The sequence below is a fragment of the Falco peregrinus genome, chromosome W, assembly GCF_023634155.1.
Source record: "Falco peregrinus isolate bFalPer1 chromosome W, bFalPer1.pri, whole genome shotgun sequence".
NCBI classification, from domain to species: Eukaryota; Metazoa; Chordata; class Aves; order Falconiformes; family Falconidae; genus Falco; species Falco peregrinus.
Window position 1 is genome coordinate 28,837,444 of NC_073743.1, and position 23,392 is coordinate 28,860,835.

The 23,392-nt window shown below is 43.4% G+C and overlaps 1 protein-coding gene across 1 annotated transcript; it reads right to left on the minus strand.

The window, feature by feature from the left end:
- Nucleotides 1-12,893: 12,893 nt before the first annotated feature.
- Nucleotides 12,894-22,363, minus strand: LOC129783077 (uncharacterized). The gene is given in 4 exon segments (XM_055792735.1): nucleotides 12,894-12,980; nucleotides 19,045-20,912; nucleotides 20,915-21,125; nucleotides 21,512-22,363. Coding segments are annotated over 4 exon segments (3,018 nt in total).
- Between the last annotated feature and the right edge of the window lie 1,029 nt (nucleotides 22,364-23,392).

Genomic DNA, 23,392 nt, shown 5'->3' on the forward strand with positions numbered 1-23,392 from the left:
GCCACCAAAAAAAACCCCCGAGATCAAGGGGATCCAGTATCCTCCCTCCACCAGGCAGAAGGCAGTAGCTTAAAGGAAAGAAGTGAATAGTGGCAAGTCCACACTCGGGGCAGCAGGTGAACCCTTCCTTGCCTGCTTTGCCTTCCCAGGTGCCTCTATACAACAGGTATGAGGCTCTGGATGTAGAAGGCCAGTCAATGGATGATGATCCATCTACACCAGACATATTACCAAGGTCAGAAAGGTCTACCCCTAGTATCACAACCATCGCAATGAGGAAGAAAAGACAGGCTATAGTTGTAGGTGACTCCCTTCTGAAGGAAACGGAGGATCCAATATGCCAGACAGACCCTCCTTTAGGGAAGCCTGCTGCCTCCCTGGGGCCCAGGTTAAGGACATCACTAGGAAACTTCCTAGCCTAGTACAGACCTCAGACTATTACCCATTATTGATCTTCCATGTGGGTGGCAAGGAAGACACAATTCGTAGTCCAAGGGCAATCAAAAGAGACTTCAAGACCTTGGGATAGTTGGTAAGGGAATCTGGAGCACAGGTAATTCTTTCCTTCATCCTTCCAGATGCAGGCAGCGACATTGGAAGAAACAGACAGATACAGTCTATTAATACATGGCTCTGTAGCTGGTGTCACTGCCACAATTTTGGTTTTTTTGATAATGGGATGGTCTACATGGCACCAGGCCTACTGGCATCAGATGGGATTCACCTTTCTCAAAGGGGGAAGAGAGTCTTTTCTCACAAGCTAGCAGGGCTCATTGACAGAGCTTTAAACTAGACTTGAAGGGGGAGGGGGGTAATATCAGGCTTGCCCATGACAAGCTGTAGGATGATATGTCAAGATTAGAGGGACGGGGTGCTAGTGAGGGCCCTCAGCCTGTTGCTCTGAGACATGCTGGGTACACTGGAGCACACTGAAGTTTTACAGAGATAAGCCAGGGGCTCCTGAGGTAATAGGAACCAACAGAGAAACACCAGTGAAATACCTCAAAGGAATTAAGGGGTATTCCTCTAAGTAGGTTACACAGCCGACAGCCCAGCTGAAGTGCCTCTACACTAATGAATGCAGCATGGGCAACAAACAGGAGGAGTTGGAAGCCACCGTGCTGATAGAAAGCTGCAACCTAATTGCCATTACTGAAACTTGGTGGAACAAATTTCGTGACTGGAGTGCAGTTATCAATGGCTACAGGCTGTTCAGAAGGGACAGGTGAGGAAGGAGGGGCAGAAGGGTTGCCCTCTACATGAAAAAATGGATAGACCATGAAGAGCTGTGTCCTGGTTTTGGCTGGGATAGAGTTAATATTCTTCTCAGTAGATGCTACAGTGCTGTGTTTTGGATTTAGTATGAGAATAATGTTGATAACACACTGATGTTTTAGTTGTTGCTAAGTACTGCTTACTCTAAATCAAGGACTTTTCAAGTTTCCCATGCTCTGCCAGTGAGCAGGTGCACAAGAAGCTGGGAGGGAGCATAGCCAGGACAGCTGACCTGAACTAGCCAAAAGGATATTCCATACCATAGAATGTCGTGCTCAGTATATAAACTGGGGGGAGTTGGTCAAGGGCCACTGATTGCTGCTCAGGGACTGGCTGGGCATCAGTAGTGAGAAATTGTATTGTGCATCACTTGTGGGTTTTGTGTTTATTTTTTGCTTGGGTTTAATTCCTCTCTCTCTCTTTTTCATTACAGTTGTAGTTATTGTTATTATTATTATATTTTACTTCATTTCAATTATTAAATTTTATTTATCTCAACCCATGAGGTTTGTCTTTTTCCGATTCTCCTCCCCATCCCACTGGGGAGAGAGAGAGAGAGGAGGGAGGGAGGGAGCAGCTACATGGTACTTATTTGCTGGCTAGGGTTAAACCATAACAGTCTTTTTTGGCACCCAGTGTGGAGCTCGAAGGGTTGAGATAATGATAAATCTGATCAAAGTGTGTTAAGAAAACATCTGTTATAAATATTAATTCAATTGGTTTAATAGGCACTGGTCACAATGTTAATTTATTTGCTCTCAGAGTCATGTTATGTAACACCTTACTTGCAGCATGTTTGCTGTTTTGGCATTTATATTGTCTTTGGGGCCTGGGCCAAGATTCTCATTTTCTTGTACTTTGTAATACTAGCTTGTGATATGCTAGAATTGTTGGTTGTGAAACTAATCTGGTCTGTGTATTGTCATTACCTCTGTACTTCGGGAGCCATGTATTGGGAACTATTAATAATTACACCTTTTGCCTTTTCTTCTCAGAGAGAAAACCTATAGGGGGAACATCTTCCTACATCTTCCCCTTCTCCAAGCTAATTACAGAAGCATTTATGAATTTTGAAAATTTTGAATACCATTGGAATGTTGAAAACAGCGTATTGTCGGTCCTGGTCCTATTGCTAGGAATGATGAATGTGGTTTTGATCTTGTTTAGGGTTAAGCAAATAGCTGTGGCTACTTCAGACACCTGTGACAGGCACTGTGACTACCCAGACCCTGGCGATGGGTAATGCAGAGGACCAACCTGTGCTGGTATCAGTCACCCCTATACACAAGAAGAAATAGACATGAAAAATAGCCCATTTAGTAAAGGAGAATGAAGCAGGGCCATCACAGGAACAGGAGGAAGAAACAGAACAAGAGGTAACCACTTGATCCTTATCCCTGAGGGAGCTGCAAGATATGCAGAAAGATTTCAGCTATCATCCAGGTGAGCACATTGTCACCTGGCTTCACTCATGCTGGGATAATGGGGCTAGTAGCCTGAAATTAGAGGGTAGGGAAGCCAAGCAGCTGGGATCACTTTCTAAAGAAGGGGGCACTGACAAGGCAATTGGAAGAAGGACACAAGTCCTCAGCCTCTGGAGGTGACTCCTGTCAAGTGTGAGGGAAAGGTATCCCTTCAAGGAGGATGTTCCATGACATGCAGGCAAGTGGACTGCAATAGAGAAAGGTATCCAGTACTTGAGGGAACTAGCTGTGCTAGAGATAATTTATTATGACCCAAACAACATGCAGTCACCCATATAATCCCAACAAAGTCCCATGCACACAACCCATGTGGTGGAAATTTGTACAAAGCACATCATCACTGTATGCCAACTCATTAGCATTAATGAGCTGGAGAGACGAAGCAACACTGATGGTGGATGAAGTGGCTCACCAACTCTGGGAATACAAAGACAATCTCTCTTCCTCCCTTGTCATGGCTGTAGAGAATCTGGTCCAGCAACTCAAAGAGGATAGATCCTACTCCATACCTGTACAGTCTCCCATCTCAGCTATTGACAGTAAGTGTCCTTTTTTTTTACTCAAGAGGCAGGATATAAGAGGTATATGCCACTGGGACACCCTGTGGTTTTACATGCAGGACTATGGAGAGGACATGAGAAAGTGGGATGGAAAACCTACCTGACCCTAGAGGCACAGTGTCTTGGTTTAACCCTAGCTGGTAATTAATTACTGCACAGCCGCTTGCTCCCCCCTCACCCAGAGGGATGGGGAGGAGAATTGGAAAGGAATGTAAAACTCGAGGGTTGAGATATGAACAATTTAATTATTGAAACAGAATAAAAATGAAAGAACAATAATAACAATGATGGCAATAACAGTTATAATGAAAAGTGGGGGTGGGGTGGGTATGGATAATAAAATCCAAAGGGAAAAGGAGAAAGAAAACAATTGATACACAATACAACTGTTCACCACCCACTGATCGATGCCCAGCCAGTCCCTGAGCAACAATTGGTAGGCCCTGGCTAACCCCCCAAGTTTATATACCAAGCATGACATCCCATGGTAGGGAATAACCTCTTTGGCTAGTTTGGGTCAGCTGACCTGGCTGTGTCCCCTCCTGATTTCTTATGCCCCTCCAGCCTTCTCACTGGCAAGGCCTGAGAAACTGCAAAGTCCTTGACTTAGTATAAACATTACCCTGCAACAACCAAAAACATCAGTGTGCTATCAACATTGTTTTCACACCAAATTCAAAACACAGCGCTGCACCAGCTACTAAGAAGAAAATTAACTCCATCCCAGCCAAAACCAGGACACTTGGCTTCACAGAGAATGCTTATGGTTGAAAGTAATCTCTGGAAGACATATTATCCAACCTATCCGCTCAAGTAGTCACCTGGAGCTATTGTCCAGGACCATGTCCAGGCAGCTTTTGAATATCTCCAAGGATGGAGATTCCACATCCTCCCTGGCCAACCTGTTCCAGTGCTCAGTCACCCTCACAGTGAAAAAGTGTTTCCTAATGTTCAGAGGGAACCTCCTGTGTTTCCGTTTGTGCCCATTGCCTCTTGTCCTGTCCCTGGGCACCACTAAAAGGAGCCTGGCTCCATCCTTTTTGCACCTTCAGGTATTTATATACATTGATAAATCCCCCCCAAGTCTTCTCTTCTCTAGGCTGAACAGTCCCACCCCTCTCAGCCTTTCCTCATATGAGGGATGCTCTAGTCCCTTACTCATCTTAGTGGTCCTTTGTTGGACTCTCTCCAGTAGCTCCGCCTCTCTCTTGTACTGAGGAGCCCAGGACTGGATATTAAGACTCCAGGTGTGGTCCCAAAAGAGCTGAGGGGAAGGATCCCCTCCCTCAACCTGCTGGCAACATTTCTCCTAATGCAGCCCAGGATATCATTAGCCTTCTTTGCAACAAGGGCACATTGCTGGCTCATGTTCAACTTGGTGTCCAAAAGAACCCCCAGGTCCTTTTCTGCAAAGCTGCTTTCCAGCTGGGTGGATGGGGTTGTACCTCCCCAAGTGCAGGACTTGCCACTTCCCTTGGATGAGCATTGTGAGGTTCATGTCAGCCTATTTATCTAGCCTGTCCAGGTGCCTCTGAACAGCAGCATGACCCTCTGGTGTATCAGCCACTCCTCCCAGTTTGGTCTCATCAGCAAACTTGCTGAGGGTACACTCTGCCCCATCATCCAGATCATGAATGAAGATGTTGAACAGGATTGGACACAGTATTGACCCCTGGGGTACGCTGCTATTGACTGGCCTCCAACTAGACTTTGTGCTGCTGATCCCCACTCTCTGAGCCCAGCCATTCAGCTAGTTTTCAGACAACCTCACTGTCTTCTCAACCACCTTGTACATCAAGAGCTTCTCTATAAGGATCTTCCAGGAGACAGTGTCAAAAGCCTTAATGAAATTTGTGTGAAGGCACACAAAGGACAAGAAGGTTATAAAGTTGGTCAAGCATGACTTCCCCTTGGTGAAGCCATGCTGACTACTCCTGATCACCTTCTTGTCCTTTGTGAGCCAGAACTTTTATGAGAGGCTATGTTTTGGATTTGTGCTGAAAACAGTGTTGATAATACAGGGATATTTTTGTTACTGCTGAGCAGCACTTACACAGAGTCAAGGCCTTTTCTGCTCCTCACACCACTCCACCAGCAAGTAGAAATAGAATAAAAATGAAAGAACAATAATAACAATAATGACACTAACAGTTATAATGAAGGGGGGGGGGGGGGGGGGCGGGGATGACACGGACGACACCAAAATCCAAAGGGAAAGGAAGAAAGAAAACAAGTGATACACAATACAACTTTTCACCACCCACTGACCGATGCCCAGCCAGTCCCCAAGCGAGGATCGGTAGGCCCCAGCTAAACCCCCTAAATTTATATACAAAGCATGCTGTCCCATGGTATGGAATACCTCTTTGGCTAGTTCAGGTCAAGTTGACCTGGCTGTGTTCCCTCCCAATTTCTTGTGCCCCTTCAGCCTTCTGTCCTGGTTTCAGCTGGGTTAGAGTTAATTTTCTTCTTAGTAGCTAGTACAGTGCTGTGGTTTGGCTCTGATGTGAGAACAATGCTGATAACACACTGATGTTTTTAGTTGTTGCTGGGTGATGATTATACTAAATCAAGGACTTTTCAGTTTCTTGGGCCTTGCCAGCCAGAGGGCTGGAAGGGCACAGGAAATTGGGAGGGGACACAGCCAGGACAGCTGACCCGAACTAGCCAAAGAGGTATTCCATACCATATGACGTCATGCTGAGTATAAAAGCTGGGGGAAGAAGAAGGAAGGGGGGAACATTTGGCATTATGGCATTTGTCTTCCCAAGTAACTGTTAGATATGATGGAGCCCTGCTTTCCTGGGGATGGCCAAACACCTGCCTGCCCATGGGAAGTGGTGAATGAATTTCTTGTTTTGCTTTGCTTGCATGTGTGGCTTTTGCTTTACCTGTTAAACTGTTCTTATCTCAACCCCTGAGTTTTACATCCCTTTCCGATTCTCCTCCCCATCCCTCTGGGTAAGGGGGAGTGAGCAAGCGACTGCATGGTGCTTGGTTGCTGGCTGGGACTAAACCACGACAGTCATTTTTGGCGTCCAACGTGGGGCACGAAGGGTTTGAGATAACAACAAATTTGATTGGAATGTGCTAGTTTGAATTCATAGCTGTTATTGCTGTTTAGCTATTAAGGGGCAGGTTTCTGTGCTTACCATGGAGCTTGCTTGCCTCACTGTATATTAGACTCTAGTGCTCGTTAGTGGCTGCATCTTGCTTTCACTGCTTGCTGTACTGCTTATCATCTCACTGTGCTGTGCCTGGGAACATTCTCATAACAGCAATGGTGATGTGCTGGGGCTGGCAGATGGCCAGGGCATGGCTGCTGTTTCTGTGCTTCTGTACCGGACAGGCTGGAACTCCAGCATGAATTTGAGTCAAAGGGACTGTGACCTGTGGATGAGTCCACGTGGGATCAGGGCATCCTGAAGTGTCTGTGGCTGTGAATACGTCCATTCCAGAGCAGGTATATCTTGGAGTGTCTGTGGCCCTTTTTATGTCTGTGCTGCAGCGGGTATGCCTCTGAGGGGATTGTGGCCCAAGGATAAGTCCATGCTGCAGCAGGTACACCTTGAAGCATCAGTGGCTGTGCATGAGGTCATGCTGGAGTACCTCTAAAGTGTGTGGCCATGGATAAGCCCACGACAGAGCAGGTACACCCCTGGAGGGACTGCAGCCAGGGATAAGGCCATGCTGGAAGAGGTACACCTCAAAGTGACTGTGGCTGTGGATGAGTCTATGCTGCAGCAGGGATACCCCTGGAGAGACTGTGGCTCGTAGCTGAGGCTCCACTTGGAGCAGGTAGAACCCTAAGGGACTGCAGTCTGTGGATAAGTCCAAGCCAGAGCAGGGGCAAGGGGAGGAGTTCATTGCAATGTTAAACCCTATGAGCTGGTCCAAAGGGACCGGGGTGGAGACTGTAATGGATATACCTTTAAATTGTTGTAACCCATGATTTGAGTTTCATGTTATAGGAATGACTATATCAGGAACCACCTGAACCATTGGAGGACAAGCCTTACAAGAAGCAGTGCAAGCGCAGCAGTGACCTGAGCTGAGCTGTCTTTGGTGCCCAGTAACTCCATACAACAAAACCTCTCTTCTCCTGAGTGACCACCATAACAGATGGAGCCCAAACTCATGGACTAAATGAACTCAGTGGACATTTGTGGACATTTTACAGGGGTGGTCCATAGACTAGGGGAATGACACCTGTGTATTATATCAAAAGATGGGAAGGGCGGTGATGGTTAATGACAATGTACTGGATAGTGTTGGACCTGAGCATGATGTAAATGTTATAGAATAAGGGGTAGATACTGTGCTGGTTTTGGCTGGGATAGAGGTAATTTTCTTCATAGTAGCTAGTATGGGGCTATGTTTTGGATTTGTGCTGAAAACAGCGTTGATAATGCAGAGATGTTTCTGTTACTGCTGAGCAGTGCTTACAGAGTCAAGGCCTTTTCTGCTCCTCATACAGCCCCACTAGCAAGTAGGCTGGAGGGGCACAAGAAGTTGAGAGGGGATACAGCTGGGACAGCTGATCCCAACTGGTCAAAGGGATATTCCATACCATATGACATCATGCTCAACATACAAAGCTGGGGGGAAGAAGAAGGAAGGGAAGGATGTTCAGAGTGATGGTGTTTTATCTTCCCAAGTAACCATTGCACATGATGGAGCCCTATTTTCCTGGGGATGGTTGAACACCTGCCTGCCAATGGGAAGTGGTGAATGAATTCCTTATTTTGCTTTGCTTGCATGCGCAGCTTTTGATTTCCCTATTAAACTGTCTTTATCTCAACCCATGAGTTTTCTCACTTTTACCCTTCTGATTCTCTCCCCCATCCTGATGCAGGGGGAGTGAGCAAGTGAGTGGCTGTGTGGTGCTTAGTTGCCAGCTGGGGTTAAACCACGACACCTAGGAATCTGCTTTCAAGGGTACTGAGGTCCATAAATGCTGGTCACTTTTTAAGAACCATCCCTTAAGAGTGCAGGAGCAGGCAACTCCAACTTGTCGGAAGTCAAGCAAGTGGGGCAGAAAACTGGTTGGGATGAACAGGGATTTAGGTGGAAAATGTATGGACTTTTGGAAGCAAGGTCAGGCTACACAGGACTACAGAGATGCTGTTTGACACTGTAGGGAGAAAATTCATACAGCCAAAGCTCACTTGGAGTTGAAGCTGGCCAATACTGTGATGGAAAACAAAAAAGGCTTTTAAAATATGTTAACAGTAAAAGGAGGACTAAAGAAGGCATTGGTCCATTACTTGATGAGGTTGGCCACATAATCAGTAGGAATGATGATAAAGAAGAGACATTTAATGCCTTTTTTGCCTCTGTCTTCAACACCGATGATGGGCTCTGGGACCTCAAACCTCTGGGTTTGAGGACCGTGACTCAGGTAGGGATAAGCTCTCAGTTGACTTTCAACTTGTACAGGATTTGCTGTTGCAACTGAATGTACATAATCCTATGGGGCCCAATAAGATTCATCCCAGGGGACTGAAAATGTTGGTTGATGTTATTGCAAGACCTCTCTCATTTATTTATCAGTGGTCTTGGGAATCTGGAGAGGTCTCAGTTGACTAGAAGCTTGCGACGAGCGAGGGAAAGCAAGCAGCCGACTCAATGTGAGTGATAAAGCAAGCTTCGATTTATTACGGCGCGATTATGTCTTATATACAGTTCCAGTTAATTATGCCTACAAATCATCTGCTGATTGGCTAAGCTCTAAAGGGTTACATTTTCATACGTCCTTCTATTTGCGGTTTCTGCGGATAGCTAGCTACATATATTTTTTTTTCCTCTCTTGTCTACGCGAATTCCTCAAAGTTATTTACAACATTAGGCACAAGGTCAGCATGACCTTATCTCTCTTCCCTTTTTAGCAAGCCTGGTAATTTTCCATTTTTAGCAAGCCTGGTAATTTCCCACTGCGGCCTAGCTTGGTTCACTCCAGACTTATGTCAAAAGCTGTATCACACAGTCCTTCTATGGAACCGTGGCCGTTCTCTTTCATCCATTCTGCAACAGAAGCTAGCAAATGTTATTCCCATTTTCAGGAAGGGCAAGAGAGAAGACCCTGGTAATTATAGGCCTGTCAGTCTCACTTTGGCGCCTAGCAGAATTATGGAGATTATTTTGGGAGTTACTGAAAAACACTTGAAAGACAATGCAGTCATTGGTCAAAGCCAGGGGTCCTCAAACTTTTTAAACAGGGGGCCAGCACGTGGATGAAGTGGTAGGCAGTCATCTGCGGCTGCTTGGTTTCCCCCCACAACCCCCGGTGGGGGGGGGGGGTGTCTGTAAATACTGGGGGCCAGATTGAGGACCCTGGGGGGCTGTATCCAGCCCACGGGCTGTAGTTTGAGGACCCCTGGTCAAAGCCAACATGAGTTCATGAAGGGAAAATCATGCATTACTAACTTAATATCCTTTTATGACAAGATTACGCACCTAATGGATGAAGGGAAGGCAGTGGATGTGGCGCTTTTGGATTTTAGCAAAGCTTTGTTACTGTCTTTCACAGTATCCTTCTGGACAAAATATCCAGCATACAGCTAGACATGTACATAAGATGATGAGTGAACAATTGGCTGAAGAGTCAGGCTCAAAGAATTCTAGTAAATGGGGTTACATCAAGCTGGTGGCCAGCGAGAAGTGGTGCTCCTCAGGGCTCAATTTTAGGGCCAGTTCTCCTCAGTGTTTTTATCACCTGGATACAGGAGTTGAGTGCATACTATGTAAGTTTGCCAATGATACTAAATTAGGAGGAGTTGTGGATTCCCTCGAGGGTAGAGAGGCCTTACAGAGAAATCTTGATAAATTAGAGCACTGGACAATCACCAATTTACAAGGACAAATGCCACATTCTGCACTGTACTAGATTTGTCTTGGATAAAGTTAAATTTCTTCATAGTCGCTTGTATGGTGCTGTGTTTTGGATTTGTTCTGAAAATAGTGATGATAACACAACGATGTTCAAGTTATTGCTAAATAGAGCTTACTCAGCATCAAGGCTATTTCTGCTTCTCACACTGCCATGCCAACGAGTAGGCTGGGAGTGCACAAGAAGTTAGGAGGGGACACAGCTGGGACAGTTGACCCCATCAGACCAAAAGGATATTCCATACCATATGACATTGTGCTCAGCAATAAAAGCTGGGGGAAAGAAGGAGGAAGGGGGGGGACGTTCAGAGTTATGGCTTTTTGTCTTCCCAAGTAGCCATCTTGTGTGATGAAGCCCTGCTTTGAAGTAGTGAATGAATTCTTTATTTTGCTTTGCTTGCACATGCAGCTTTTCCTTTACCTATTAAACTGTCTTTATCTCAACCCACAAGTTTTCTCACTTTTGCCCTTCCAATTCTCTCCCCCATTCCATTCAGTGGGGAGTGAGGAAGCAGCTGTGTGGGGCTTAGCTGGCCACTGGGGTTAAACCACAACATGCACCTGGAATGGTGTAATCTTGGATGTACATATAGACTGGGGGACAAGAGGCTGGAGTGCAGGTCTGCAGAAAGGGATCTGGAGGTTTTGGTGAGCTCAGTATGAGTCAACAATGTGCCCCGGTGGCCAAAATGGTCAACCGTATCCTGGAGCACATTAGGCACAGTATAGCTAACTGGTCGAAAGAAGTGATTGTGCCACTATACTCAGCACTGGTTAGGCCTCACCTCAAGTACTGTGTGTAATTTTGAGGTCCACAATATAGGGAGGTTATAAAGATATTAGAATGTGTTCAAAGGAGGACAACAAAATGATGAACGGACTAGAGGGCGTGACTTATGAGGAGCAGCTGAGGATACTTAGTTTGTTCAGCTTAGAGGAGATGGGTGAACTCTACAGCTTCCTCATGAGGGGGAGCAGAGAGAGGTGCTGATCTCCTCTCTGGTGTCTGGTGATAGGACACAAGGGAATGGCTTAAAGCTGCGTCAGGGGAAATTCAGATTGGATATTAGGAAAAAGTTCTTCACTGAGATGGTGGTCAAGCACTGGAACAATCTCCCCAGGAAAGTGGTCAGTGTTCAGGAGGTGTTTGGACAACACTCTTAGATATATGGTGTAACTTTTAGTTTGCCCTGTGTGGAGTCAGGAGTTGGGCTCGATGGTCCTCATGGGTCCCTTCCAACTCAGGATAGTCTATGATTCTATGAAAATATGCCTAAAATGAGAAAAAAAGCAATTCAGAATAACTTTCAGTTGATATATTAAAGCCGATGCATTCAAACCTATATATTATTTGAACCATTAACACTATTATGTTTTGACCATAAATATTAAATTTAAGTGAAAGACACACGAATACTCAAATGAGAATCAGAAATGTACCTTTTATTATTTAAAAAACCCCAACACAGCTAACAAATGGAGGAACTGCCAGTAAGTTACATGAATTGACATTTGAAATATAAGGAAAATACTTTTCCACGGTCTTTTTTTCATTCTTTTTTATATGTCAACAGGGTTAGTTAATAAGTACTGTAACTGCTGAAAAGCTGATCAACTCATAAATGTTCATAAATTATCAATGGCGGCTGCACCTAGGAAGCTTTGGTTTCTTGAAATGAAAGATTATTTTCTGTCCTCAAGAACATTTTTTTAAGTGCAAAAAGAATAGATGTATATTGCCATGTGCTTTGTCCATGACAGTACAAAAATGTTTGAAATTCCAATAGTTAAGTAGCAACTTCTCAGACAAAGAAAATTTCCTTTAAATTATAAAACATGTAGCAGTGTATTGGCAAGATAAATATTTTAAAAATAATCAATACATTATTGATGTCAATTTTAAATAGTTTAGTTCCGGAATATTTCCAGAATATACTGAACCCAGAAAAACACTGTACTGATGCATCATTGCTATCCTGGAATTTCTTTTTGTGAAATCCTTTTGTAGCTCTTCTGTCTTTGTTGCTCTTTGAAAGGATTACTGCTTTGTATTGCTGTATCTATGTAGAGAAAGTTCATTTTTTGCTTCTTGGAATAATTTGTTGTATAGGTGAATCTCACTGTAAATCTTTGCAAGCTGCAGTATTTCTTAAAACAAAACCTAACCTCTAACTGTTGTTACAGGACTGTGATGGTGCTCAAAAGTACTGAGCACTTCATAGTTAAAGGGATTGTTTCTTGGGCATGCAGTAATTGAAGTGAATCATATATATTAAATGCTGGCAAAACAGATTGCAAACAATGTCAAGTAAACCCATGAAAGCTGGTGAGTATTTGGAATCCTCTTTGTCTTTGTATGGCCTCTAAATGTCCTTTGTTTGGGCAGCAACACTCCAACACTCTCTGAGGTCTCTGCTCCCTAAAGCAATTTGAAACTCTAGAAATTCTGTACTTGTAATCATGTCTCTTGTACCTGAGGCAGGCTAAAGCTGACTCCCTCTATAAATCACATTGGTTCTCCTACACTTGGTGATTACTGTTCTATTTTTTTCCTTGACAAACGCTACTTTGATAAATTTAAGTTGGCAGGCATGCTTGAGGAAGAATCTTTGTATTTAACACTCTTTTATATACATGATTTTTTCCCCCTTCAAAATCAAGAGCTGACCATTCCCAATCTCATCTCTCACTGTATCAAATCACTTTTGGGAATATACTGTAGTTGTAACTGTTTATTTGAACTCAACGTTAGGTTCCAATCACAGCCAAATATCTAAAGGGAAACTTTTTTCAAAAGTTTCAAACAATACCATTGAAGTTGTAAGTGATTAGTAGTGCTGTGGTGTGCATGAGACCACATCTGGACTTCTTGTGTCTAGCTTTGGGTGCCCTAGTATGAGAAAGACATTGACAGACTGGAGAGAGCTCAGAGGACATCCAGATGATGATGGGGCTGTAGCACATGGGGTGTGAGGAGAGGCAGAGGGAAATGCATTTCTTTATTCTACAGAGAAGGCTAAGGGGGGCACTAATGGCTCTCTTTGCTACCTAATGAGACAACTTTGGTTAAATGCTTCAGTCCTTGGTTTTCTGTCATGCAATGAAATGTCAAAGATAGAAAAGCTACTAAATTTTAGTCATTTTCTATTGTCGTGGTTTAACCCCAGCTAGTAGCTAGAGCACCACACATGGTTTACATGCCTGGTGCAGTTGACATGCTTGAGGGATGGGATGCCATCCTGAGGGACCTGGACAAGCTCGAGAAGAGGGCCCACGTGAACCTCATGAGGTTCAACAAGGCCAAGTGCAAGGTCATGCACCTGGGTCAGGGCAATCCCCAGTATCATTGCAGGCTGGAGGATGAAGGACTTGGGGATATGGGTAGATGAAAAACTGGACATGAGCTGGCAACGTGCACTTGCAGCCCAGAAAGCCAATTGTATCCTGGGCTGCATATAAAAGAACTGTGGCCAGCAGTTTGAAGGAGGTGATCCTTCCCCTCCACTCCACTCTGGTGAGACCCCACATGGAGTACTGCATCCAGCTCTGGGGTCCCCAGCAAAGGAAAGACATGGATTTGTTAGAGCAGGTCCAGAGGAGGGCCACGAAAATGATCAGAGGGCTGGAACACCTCTCCTATATGAAGACAGGCTGAGAGAGTTGGTGTGTTCAACCTGGAGAAGAGAAGGCTCCAGGGAGACCTTATTGTGGCCCTTCAATACTTAAAGGGGACTTAACAAATGAATTGTTAATGGTTAATTCAAGTTACAAGCATTTTTGAATGCCCAGCTAAGCGCTTCCTTAAGCACCTGCAAATTCTTTGTTTAAAGAGGAAAGTACCAACACAAGATGAATGAGCTGACTGGAAGTCTACCACAAGAAGCACTAACTAGGGGAAAAGTAATTCTGACAGGGGGAGATTGCAACCATGGACTCATTGACCAAGGACTCAAGAAACCCCCCAACAGAAAAAAGAAGTTGAGACTGAGCATGCGAACTAATTAACATGAGAAGCAAGAGAATTACTTGAGAAATAGGAAACTGAGTATTAGGTAATGAAAGTATTATGTAACTTGTAACCAACAAAGGCTGATGTCTTTGCTTGCTGAACTGTATAAATAGTGTAAAGTTTTGACAATTGGTGAGCTAGGCTTTTGTGAGTTAGCTAGGGTTTTGTGGGTTTGTTAATCAGTGGTGGCCAAAGTATAAGCTGGATGACAGCAAGAAATGGCTGGAAAATGGGACTTTGAATTATAATACTATATTGCAGTTAATGCTTTTCTGTAGAAGAGTGGGTAAATGGGATGAAGTACCATATGTTGATTTGTTCTTTGCATTGCGTAATAATTATGAAATGAGAAAGAAATGTAAAATGTTAGACAATGAGCTGAATGGTATCTATGCATTGACTGAAAGAGGACTGAAGAAGACTCAGAGGTGCTGTTCAGCTTGTGATACTGGGAAGGGGTGTATTAAGGGAAATGAGGAGCTGGAGTGACCTGCGGAATTAGACTCTATAACTCGAAAGTTATAAAGTAGGTATGTTTATTGCGCGCAGATGCACGGGGGATCGCTCCTCCACAAGCGTGCATACCCGAAGTGACGAACCATCTCACATTTATACAATGAACAAATGAATATTCAATTAACGCCTATATATATTCGTTACCTAAACCCCGCTTCGTATGTTAATTAGCTTATCAGTCCGTTTCCTGGAATGTGGTGGTCTTGCAGGTTTGTAGGTGATTCATGTTCTTGTGACCATCCGATCTTCTTCAGGTGATTCATGTCCTTGTGACCATCCAATCTTCTCCAGCAAGGAGACTTAGCACTCCCTCCCTCTAGATAGCATTTGAATGTCTCTCATCTTTTCTCATTCTCTTTTAAATAGCCCCTTTGTTAGAGGAAGAGGGGCAGGCATCTCCCTGTCTCCCCTTTGTTAGAGGAAGAGGGACAGGCGTCTCCTCAAAACTGTAGTTGTCACCGCACCCATGACTAGTCACCATACCCACATTCCTTGAGCAGACACATACAATCACAATCGATGTCCATTGTCCCCATTTCACACTATTTCTCCATATCAATCCCCCCTTTTCTATTAAATTAAGTAAATTCTTTTACTTAAGCAGTCTTCCCGAATGATATAAAGCATCATACATAAGTGTTACCCTTTTAAACATTCTCCAAACCCACAAATATAACATAATGGTTAGTATTAAGGAAATTCCTAAACTGATCAATAAGATCACAATGGGGTGTACCATAGTGTTAAGAATTCCTGTTGCAGAAGGTGACCAGCCAAAGAGAGTATCCCACCAATTATGGTTTCCATCCTGTTCTACCTTTTTTAAAACTTTCTTGATCCCCTCTACATCATGATGGACCATAAGAAGAGTTTCATGTCCCTTTTCTTTGGTTTCTTCCAGTATACGTTGTAAATCTGCATGTTTTAATAGTTCTTTTATACTGCTTATATTTAGTCCTATGGGGGTAGGAATTATTATCTGTGATAGGGTAAAGTTGGATTTTAAGAATTGATGAGACACTACTGGGGCTGAGTAACTAAAATCGCATCCTGTGATAGTAGTAAAATTACAAATACAATAATTTGAATACTGTGCAGTCTCCTTTACCTCCCCATCTATGGTTATTGTGTTACACTTAGTTCTCAAACACGCACATCCCTTCCCTGCATATATAATTACTGTTTTCAAGTTTGCATTTGGTCGGGCCTCGAAATGACATATTTTCTGATCTGTATCTAAACAAGTATCCTGAGCCATGATAGTATTGCTTTCACAGAGGAAGCCCTGCTGTTCTCGCATAATACAAGATTCTAAATCTACTGTTTGCCACTTGTCGCCTATCTTTCTGGCCCATGTTCTATGTTCAAAAGGGTATAGGAGCACCCCATTATGGTTAATTCCAAGGGCTACAATGGGGTGTATGGTAATTATTACTGCATTATGTATGGTTAACACAAAAGCTGTGATGGTGTGTGTGTTGGGGTCGTAGGTAAAGTTCACCATATTCCACCATGACTGGAGTTTTCTTTCTACCTCCGTAGCATTGTCCCAAACCATCTTTCGAATTTCTGTAGGAAATATGCCTTCCTCTCCTTCTCTTATTATGGATGCAGCTATTGATTGCATCCACATTTGGGCTTGGATACAACTTAGAGCCAGGGCGACGTCATCCTGTAAACCACTTAATGCCTTAGTGATGAGTTGATGATCTTCCATGTTTATTTGTTCCCACCCAGGGAGTACCTTCGATATCAACCATTGGTGCGCCCCTAATGCCAATAATGAAGATTTTAGTGGTTGTTGTAGTTTTGATAGATCGGCCGTGGTGGTGGCTAGTTTATTCATTATCACCTCTGAGTCTATGGAATTTAATACTCCGAGTCCTGTTCCCAACATTCCAGTTACATCTCTCACTATTCTGTTTCGATAAATATTTCCCCTTTTTCTTAACCAAGTTGTCCATCCCTCATAAGAGGTTCGTAAGAAGGGGGAACAGGATGGCTTAACATCAGAAACATTGACTTGTATTTTTAACTCTATTCTTTTAAGAGACCATTCTGGGTTAAACAACATTTGTTGCTGACCTGTATTTCTGATTACATATGGTCCTATTGTATAAATTTTTGGATCTGGTTTAGTTAATTTAAGATCAAGCGTTAATGGGATTGTTGTAACTGTGGTGGTGGTAGGAACAGTGGTTAGCATGATTGTTATTTTGATCTTATAAGTCAGAGCTGTTCTTGGGGATTCCTTTCCTAGGCATATTATAAAGATGGGCTCGGTTAAGGTAAAATTGTGCCAACATTCCCGTGAATTAAAGCACATGGTTGTATTTAGAAGGGTAAATTCCTTATCTACCTTTCTGACATTAATCAGGGTGTCTCCCGAAATCTTGGTGTTATCCTTTTCATTATATGTTTGACACCCTACTTTTATCCTAACTCCTAATTTTCCCCATAATCGGTCGACTTTGTGTACATCCTCCCGATCCCATTGATTCCTTTGGTACACCTCATTTTCAGAAAAAACCACCATAGCTAGTTTCGTCTTTGAGTCCACCTTTCCCATTATTCCAGTGTGTTTTTTCTGGGCATGATTCCAAGGCCAGTTATCAGGCTTTTGGTTGTAGGCAAGAGAGAGGGTACAAAAAACCACAAATGGTTTAAACCCACTATTGATCATTTTAAGAATCTAAACGTTCCTCATATATACATATAAAATCTGTTTTGATCAAAAATATCTTTGTTTGAGTTGGGGCTTACTGATAACAAGTTGGGCAAGACTGGCCACTGGCTCAGTCCCAGACTCTTTTGTTCTATATTGTTTGTTGTGGTGCCCTTCCCATATGGTGGATCCGCAACCGCTCAGGTTCACTTACTTGCCACCCACATTGTTCCCATTTGTCCGAGTAAATTTGAGTTTCAGTTCTTTTTTATCTGGGGTTACTTTTCACGAAGTTGCAGGGGCTTTCTTAATCCGGGTATGGTGAATCCAAGAATTCTGTCCCTCAACCTTGATTGCAGTGTAGGTGGTGAGTAGGACTTGAAAAGGTCCGGTCCACTGTGGTTCCAGGGTTTTATCTGCAAAACACTTAACGTATACATAGTCTCCTGGTTGTATATCGTGAACAGGTCCATCCAGACCCCTACTGCGTGTTCCCATCACATGCTTCTCAATTCTTATTAATTGTTTGTTTAGTGCCACCATATAGGAAGTCACTGTTTCTTCACCAATCTGTGAAGACATCCCCTTTTGTACCCCACAGGGTCGTCCATATAAAATTTCAAATGGGCTAAGCCCCTCTTTTGCTCTCGGTCTAGTTCGAATTCGTGTAAGAGCTAATGGCAAAGACTGGGGCCAAGTTAGATTTGTTTCTTGGCCTAACTTGACAATCTGTTGTTTGATTAGATGATTCATCTTTTCCACCTGTCCACTCGATTGTGGTCGGTATGGGGTATGTAATTGCCAATCTATTCCTAGATGGTGGCTGATCTGTTGTACTATTCTGGACACAAAATGTGGTCCTCTATCCGAGGACATTACTGCTGGGACTCCAAACCTAGGTATTATCTCTTGGAGTAGTATTTTGGTCACTTCCCGGGCTTTAGCAGTTCTGCACGGGAAGGCTTCTGGCCAACCTGAAAAGGTATCTGTTAGTACCAATAAATATCGATACCCCCCTTTTCTAGGAAGTTCCGAGAAATCGATCTGCCACTGTTGCCCAGGAACATTTCCTCTCCCAATTTTTCCCAACTTTGGCCCCTTGGTAATCTTAGGATTAGTCTGGAGACAAAGATCACATTGTTGGGTTACTTGTCTAATAGTAGTATACAAATTTCGTGCTATTATGTTTTTAGTGAGATCCTTATATAGAGCTTCTGCCCCCCAGTGCCTTTTTCTATGTTCTTCCCTGACTACTGACCATACCATGTAGGAAGGAATCACTGTTCTCCCATGTGAGATTATAGCCCACCCTTCCTCATTATATGATCCCTTTAGGTCAGAAATCAGTTTGCGATCTTCTTTTGTATAGTCTGGTTTACCTTCTAGAGATATTTGTCCATCAGGTATTAGCGCACCCTCTACCTTGATTGCTTTTCTGGCTGCCTGTTTTGCTTCCCTGTCCGCCAGTTCATTTCCTCTTTCCAATTCTGTGCTCACTTTCTGGTGTGCCTTAATGTGCATAATTGCCACCCTTTCAGGAAGCTGGACCGCATTTAGGAGTTTCAAAATTTCTTCCGCATGTTTGATGATTTTTCCTTGGGAGTTTAACAGTCCCCTTTCTTTCCATATTGCTCCATGAGCATGTACCACTCCAAAGGCATATTTAGAATCAGTCCAAATATTTATAGGTTTTCCCCGAGCTCTCTCCAGAGCTCGAGTAAGGGCTATGATTTCAGCCTTCTGTGCCGAAGTGTCAGCCGGTAGCGGCCCCGATTCTATCACTTCTTCAGAGGTTGTAACAGCATATCCAGAATGTCGCTTTCCATTCAGCATATAGCTGCTCCCATCCGTAAACCAATGTTCAGCTCCATTAATAGGAACATCCTTGAGATCTGTCCGACTAGAATAAGTGGCTTCGATTGTTTCTAGACAGTCATGATCGACTGATTCTCCGATATTCCCATTAAGAAATGAGGCCGGATTGACGATGTTTGTAGTCACGATCTCAACATCATCTTGTTCCACCATTATGGCCTGGTATTTTAGGAATCTCTGTGGGGAGAGCCAATGCCCCCCTTTTGTTTCAAGGACTGCAGACACTGTGTGGGATACTAAGACAGTCATTTTCTGGCCCAGGGTAAACTTCCGGGCCTCTTGGATGTTTAGGATAACAGCTGCTACTGCTCTCAGGCAACCAGGCCATCCTTTTGCAGTGGCATCCAGCTGTTTAGAGAAGTATGCCACTGCCCGTCTGTATGGTCCCAAATCTTGTGCCAGTATTCCTAATGCCATTCCCTGTTTCTCATGGGAAAATAGGAAAAATGGCTTACTCACATCAGGAAGTCCTAGTGCTGGTGCCGACATCAAGGCTTTCTTCAGTTCATGGAAAGCTCTGTCTGATTCAGCATCCCACTGAAGATCCTTCTGATTAGCTGCTATCAGGGAATATAATGGTTTAACAAGCAAGCCATAATTACATATCCAAAGCCGGCACCATCCTGTCATTCCCAGAAATGTCTGCAGTTCCTTTACAGTTCGTGGTCGGGGGGCTTGGCATATGGCTTCTTTTCGGGCCTTCCCCAGGACCCGTTGTCCGGCACTGATCTCGTACCCTAGGTATGTGACCTGTTGTAACACCACCTGTGCCTTCTTCTTAGAAACTCAATATCCTTGTAGTCCCAGAAAGTTCAGCAAACTCACAGTCCAAATAATACAAGATTCTTCGGTTCTGGTTGCAATAAGAAGATCGTCTACATATTGTAACACTTTCCCTTCTTCTGACGGTGGTTCCCATAACTCCAAATCCTTTGCTAATTGGTTTCCAAAAATTGTGGGGCTATTTTTAAACCCCTGTGGCAACACCGTGCATGTGAGCTGGGTCTTTCGACCGCTTCTGGGATTTTCCCATTCAAAAGCAAAAATTCTTTGGCTGGCTTCGTGGAGAGGGAGGCAAAAGAAGGCATCTTTTAAGTCTAAAACTGTGAACCAAGCTAGGTCAGGTGTCAGGGTGGTTAGTAAGGTATAGGGGTTAGCTACTACAGGATACAGATCCTCTGTTATTTTGTTAATGGCCCTTAAATCTTGAACTATCCTATAAGACCCATCAGGTTTTTTAACTGGGAGGATAGGTGTGTTAAATTCTGACTCACATTCTTTTAGTAGTTTTAGTTCTATGAATCGCTCTATGTTTGGACGAATTCCTTCCCTATCTTCCCTTTTCAGTGGGTATTGTTTAATTCTTACCGCACTCTGCCCTTCCTTCAGTTTTACTATTACGGGTGATGCATTCTTGGCACGTCCCGGTATGTCAATTGCCCATACTCCGGGATATACCTGATCAATAATTCTGGTATCAATTTCCCTTTTTATAGGAGTATTGGCCAGAGATAGGCTCATAACCTGTATGTATTGATGATTATTTACCTCCAGAGTAACTTCCCCTTTTTTAAATTTGATTGTTGCCTCCAATTGTTCTAATAAGTCCCTACCAAGAAGGGCCTTTGGGGAATTTGGCTCAATAGGAATTTATGGATCCCCATCTGTTTTCCCAACTTATATTTTAAAGGTTTACAAAAATAAGCCTTTTCAGTTTGGCCAGTTGCACCTTTTACTGAAACATAATCATTTCCCAAAGGCATTAAAGCCTGGTTCAAAACCGAATAGGTGGCTCCTGTGTCTATTAAAAATTCCACCTCCTCCTGTTCTTCTCCTAATTTTAATTTTATTAATGGGTCGGCTAGTCAATTTTCTTCTTCCATGTGAGCTATTGTTTTCCCTTGATTATTGCGCCATTTAGTGTTTTCTTGATGTCTGCGTTCAGGGCATTCGTTTTTCCAGTGTCCTGTCCTTTTGCATATTGCACACTGATTCCTACCCAGGGGTGTCAGCCCACGCCTTGATTTAACTTTAGATTTTTGATTCTCATTTTCTCTTACTACTGCTAATATTTTCTTTTGGTCCTGCTTGTAACCTTCTTCTCGATTACTAAATATTCTCCATGCTTCCTCTACTAATTTTTCCAAGTCTTTTCAGGAGGTCTCAATTTTTGCAACTTGCGCCTAATATCCCCTTGTGATTGTCCTAAAAAGAGGGATATTAGTTGCTGTGCGCCTACCTCCGAATTTGGGTCCAGAGACGTGTGCCGGCGCATTGCATCTCTTATTCTGTCTAAGAATTCTGAAGGTGTTTCAGAAGGACCCTGTCTGACCTCATATAACGCTGCCCAATTTATTGTTCTAGGAATTGCTTTCTCCATTCCTCTGAATATCCATTCCTGGTATGCCTGTAATCTTCCCATTTCAGCGGCTCGGTTTGGGTCCCATTCCGGGTCCAACAAAGGAAACCATTCTCTATAATTATCTCCCTTTATATTATAATGTTCCTTTGCGAGATCCCCCGCTGTTTTTATGACTAATTGTTTTTCAGTTTCAGTCAAACAATCTAATAATAATTGTATATCACTCCAGTCAGGATTGTGCTGTTTTATTAGAAATTTAAAATTCTGTGCCGTCTTTATCGGATCATTACGGTATTCTCGGGCAGCCTCTTTCCATTCTCTCAGATCAGCGCCCGTGAACGGAACGTTTATTTTCATTGTTCCTCCGTCCGGATTTATGGCTTCTCGGAGGGGTGCCTGTAAAATAGACTTCTGTCTGGTGCGTGAAGACACCAGACTATTTGGAGCCATAATGGCAGTTTTTGTGTTTCCTTGTGTGGCACCGGGTGTTTGGCTTTCTTTATAAATAACTTGTGGAATTTCTTCCTCTTGTTCGCCTGGGGGTGGACTGGGAGCCCTGGCCGAACCTTGTCTCTCCACTCTATAAGGTGGATTAAATAAATCATTTAATTCGGGCTCTTGTTCTCCGTTTAATTTGATACACCTTTGTCCAATACTACATGCTGAGTAACATCTTTTCAGCTTTCCTTTACGCTCCGTCCTGTCCTCTCTTTCTAGTGCTAGTACCATAGGATCCCGAGGGGGTACTAATCCACAGTCCTTTTGCCACTCAGGTTTGTCCCGGAGGACGAAGAACATGTCTGCATATGATACTTCATCCCATTTTCCCTCTCTCCTCAGAAACAACATTAATTGCAGGAGAGTGTTATAATCTAACGTTCCTCCCTCCTGAGGCCATTTCGCATCACTCTCCAATTTATACAAAGGCCACCACTGATTACAATATTTAACCAATTTCCTTCTATTTTCGGTACCACCATGTCCTACAATATCACTCCAATGTTTTAATATACAACCCAAAGGCGATTTTTCACAGGGCTTACTCCTTCCATTTCCCATTTTGCAATTTTAATTACTTTGGTTTTCTCCGGCCGCCTTAGCCACCCAAGGTTGGAAACGCGGATAGAGCTCCTTACTCGTTTTGCACTCAAACGCCTGTCTCAAGCACTCTTGCACTCACACTTAGTCAAAATAATTAAGCTATACACGGAAAATCAAAATGCGTATCTCAATCACACCATTCACACTCTCCGGGCAGCCCTCAGTCACACAAGCAGTATGTTATACGGTACCGTGCACTTATGTACAAACTTTTAGGAACACTGACAGTTCACAAAGTATGCATTTCAATGAACAATTGCCAAAAACCAAACAATAAACAAAAACCAATTTTTCCTGGTCTTAAGCAGAGTGTTAAGTTTTCCGCTATTTGCCACGAATTACCAGAATGTTAATATTTTTCAACATACATTTGATAACTCCGAGTTTTGAACATATAACAAGACAACACATAGAACAAACAAGACACAGAGCGCTATTTCAGTTGTTACATTCCAGGAATTCCCCAATTCTTAAGACAACCTAAAGGAAGTTTTTAGCTTCCTCTTTTTCCTACGCAAAAGTTTCCCTTTTACTTTTGCTGTGAGGTCCCTCTGGTTCCTGTGAGATTCTGCCTTATTCCGTCCCGCCCCCCGCTTTCCGTCACAAGGCCTCCGGGCTTTTAGGAATGGCAGTAACCTCGGGTTTGCTCGATCTGCC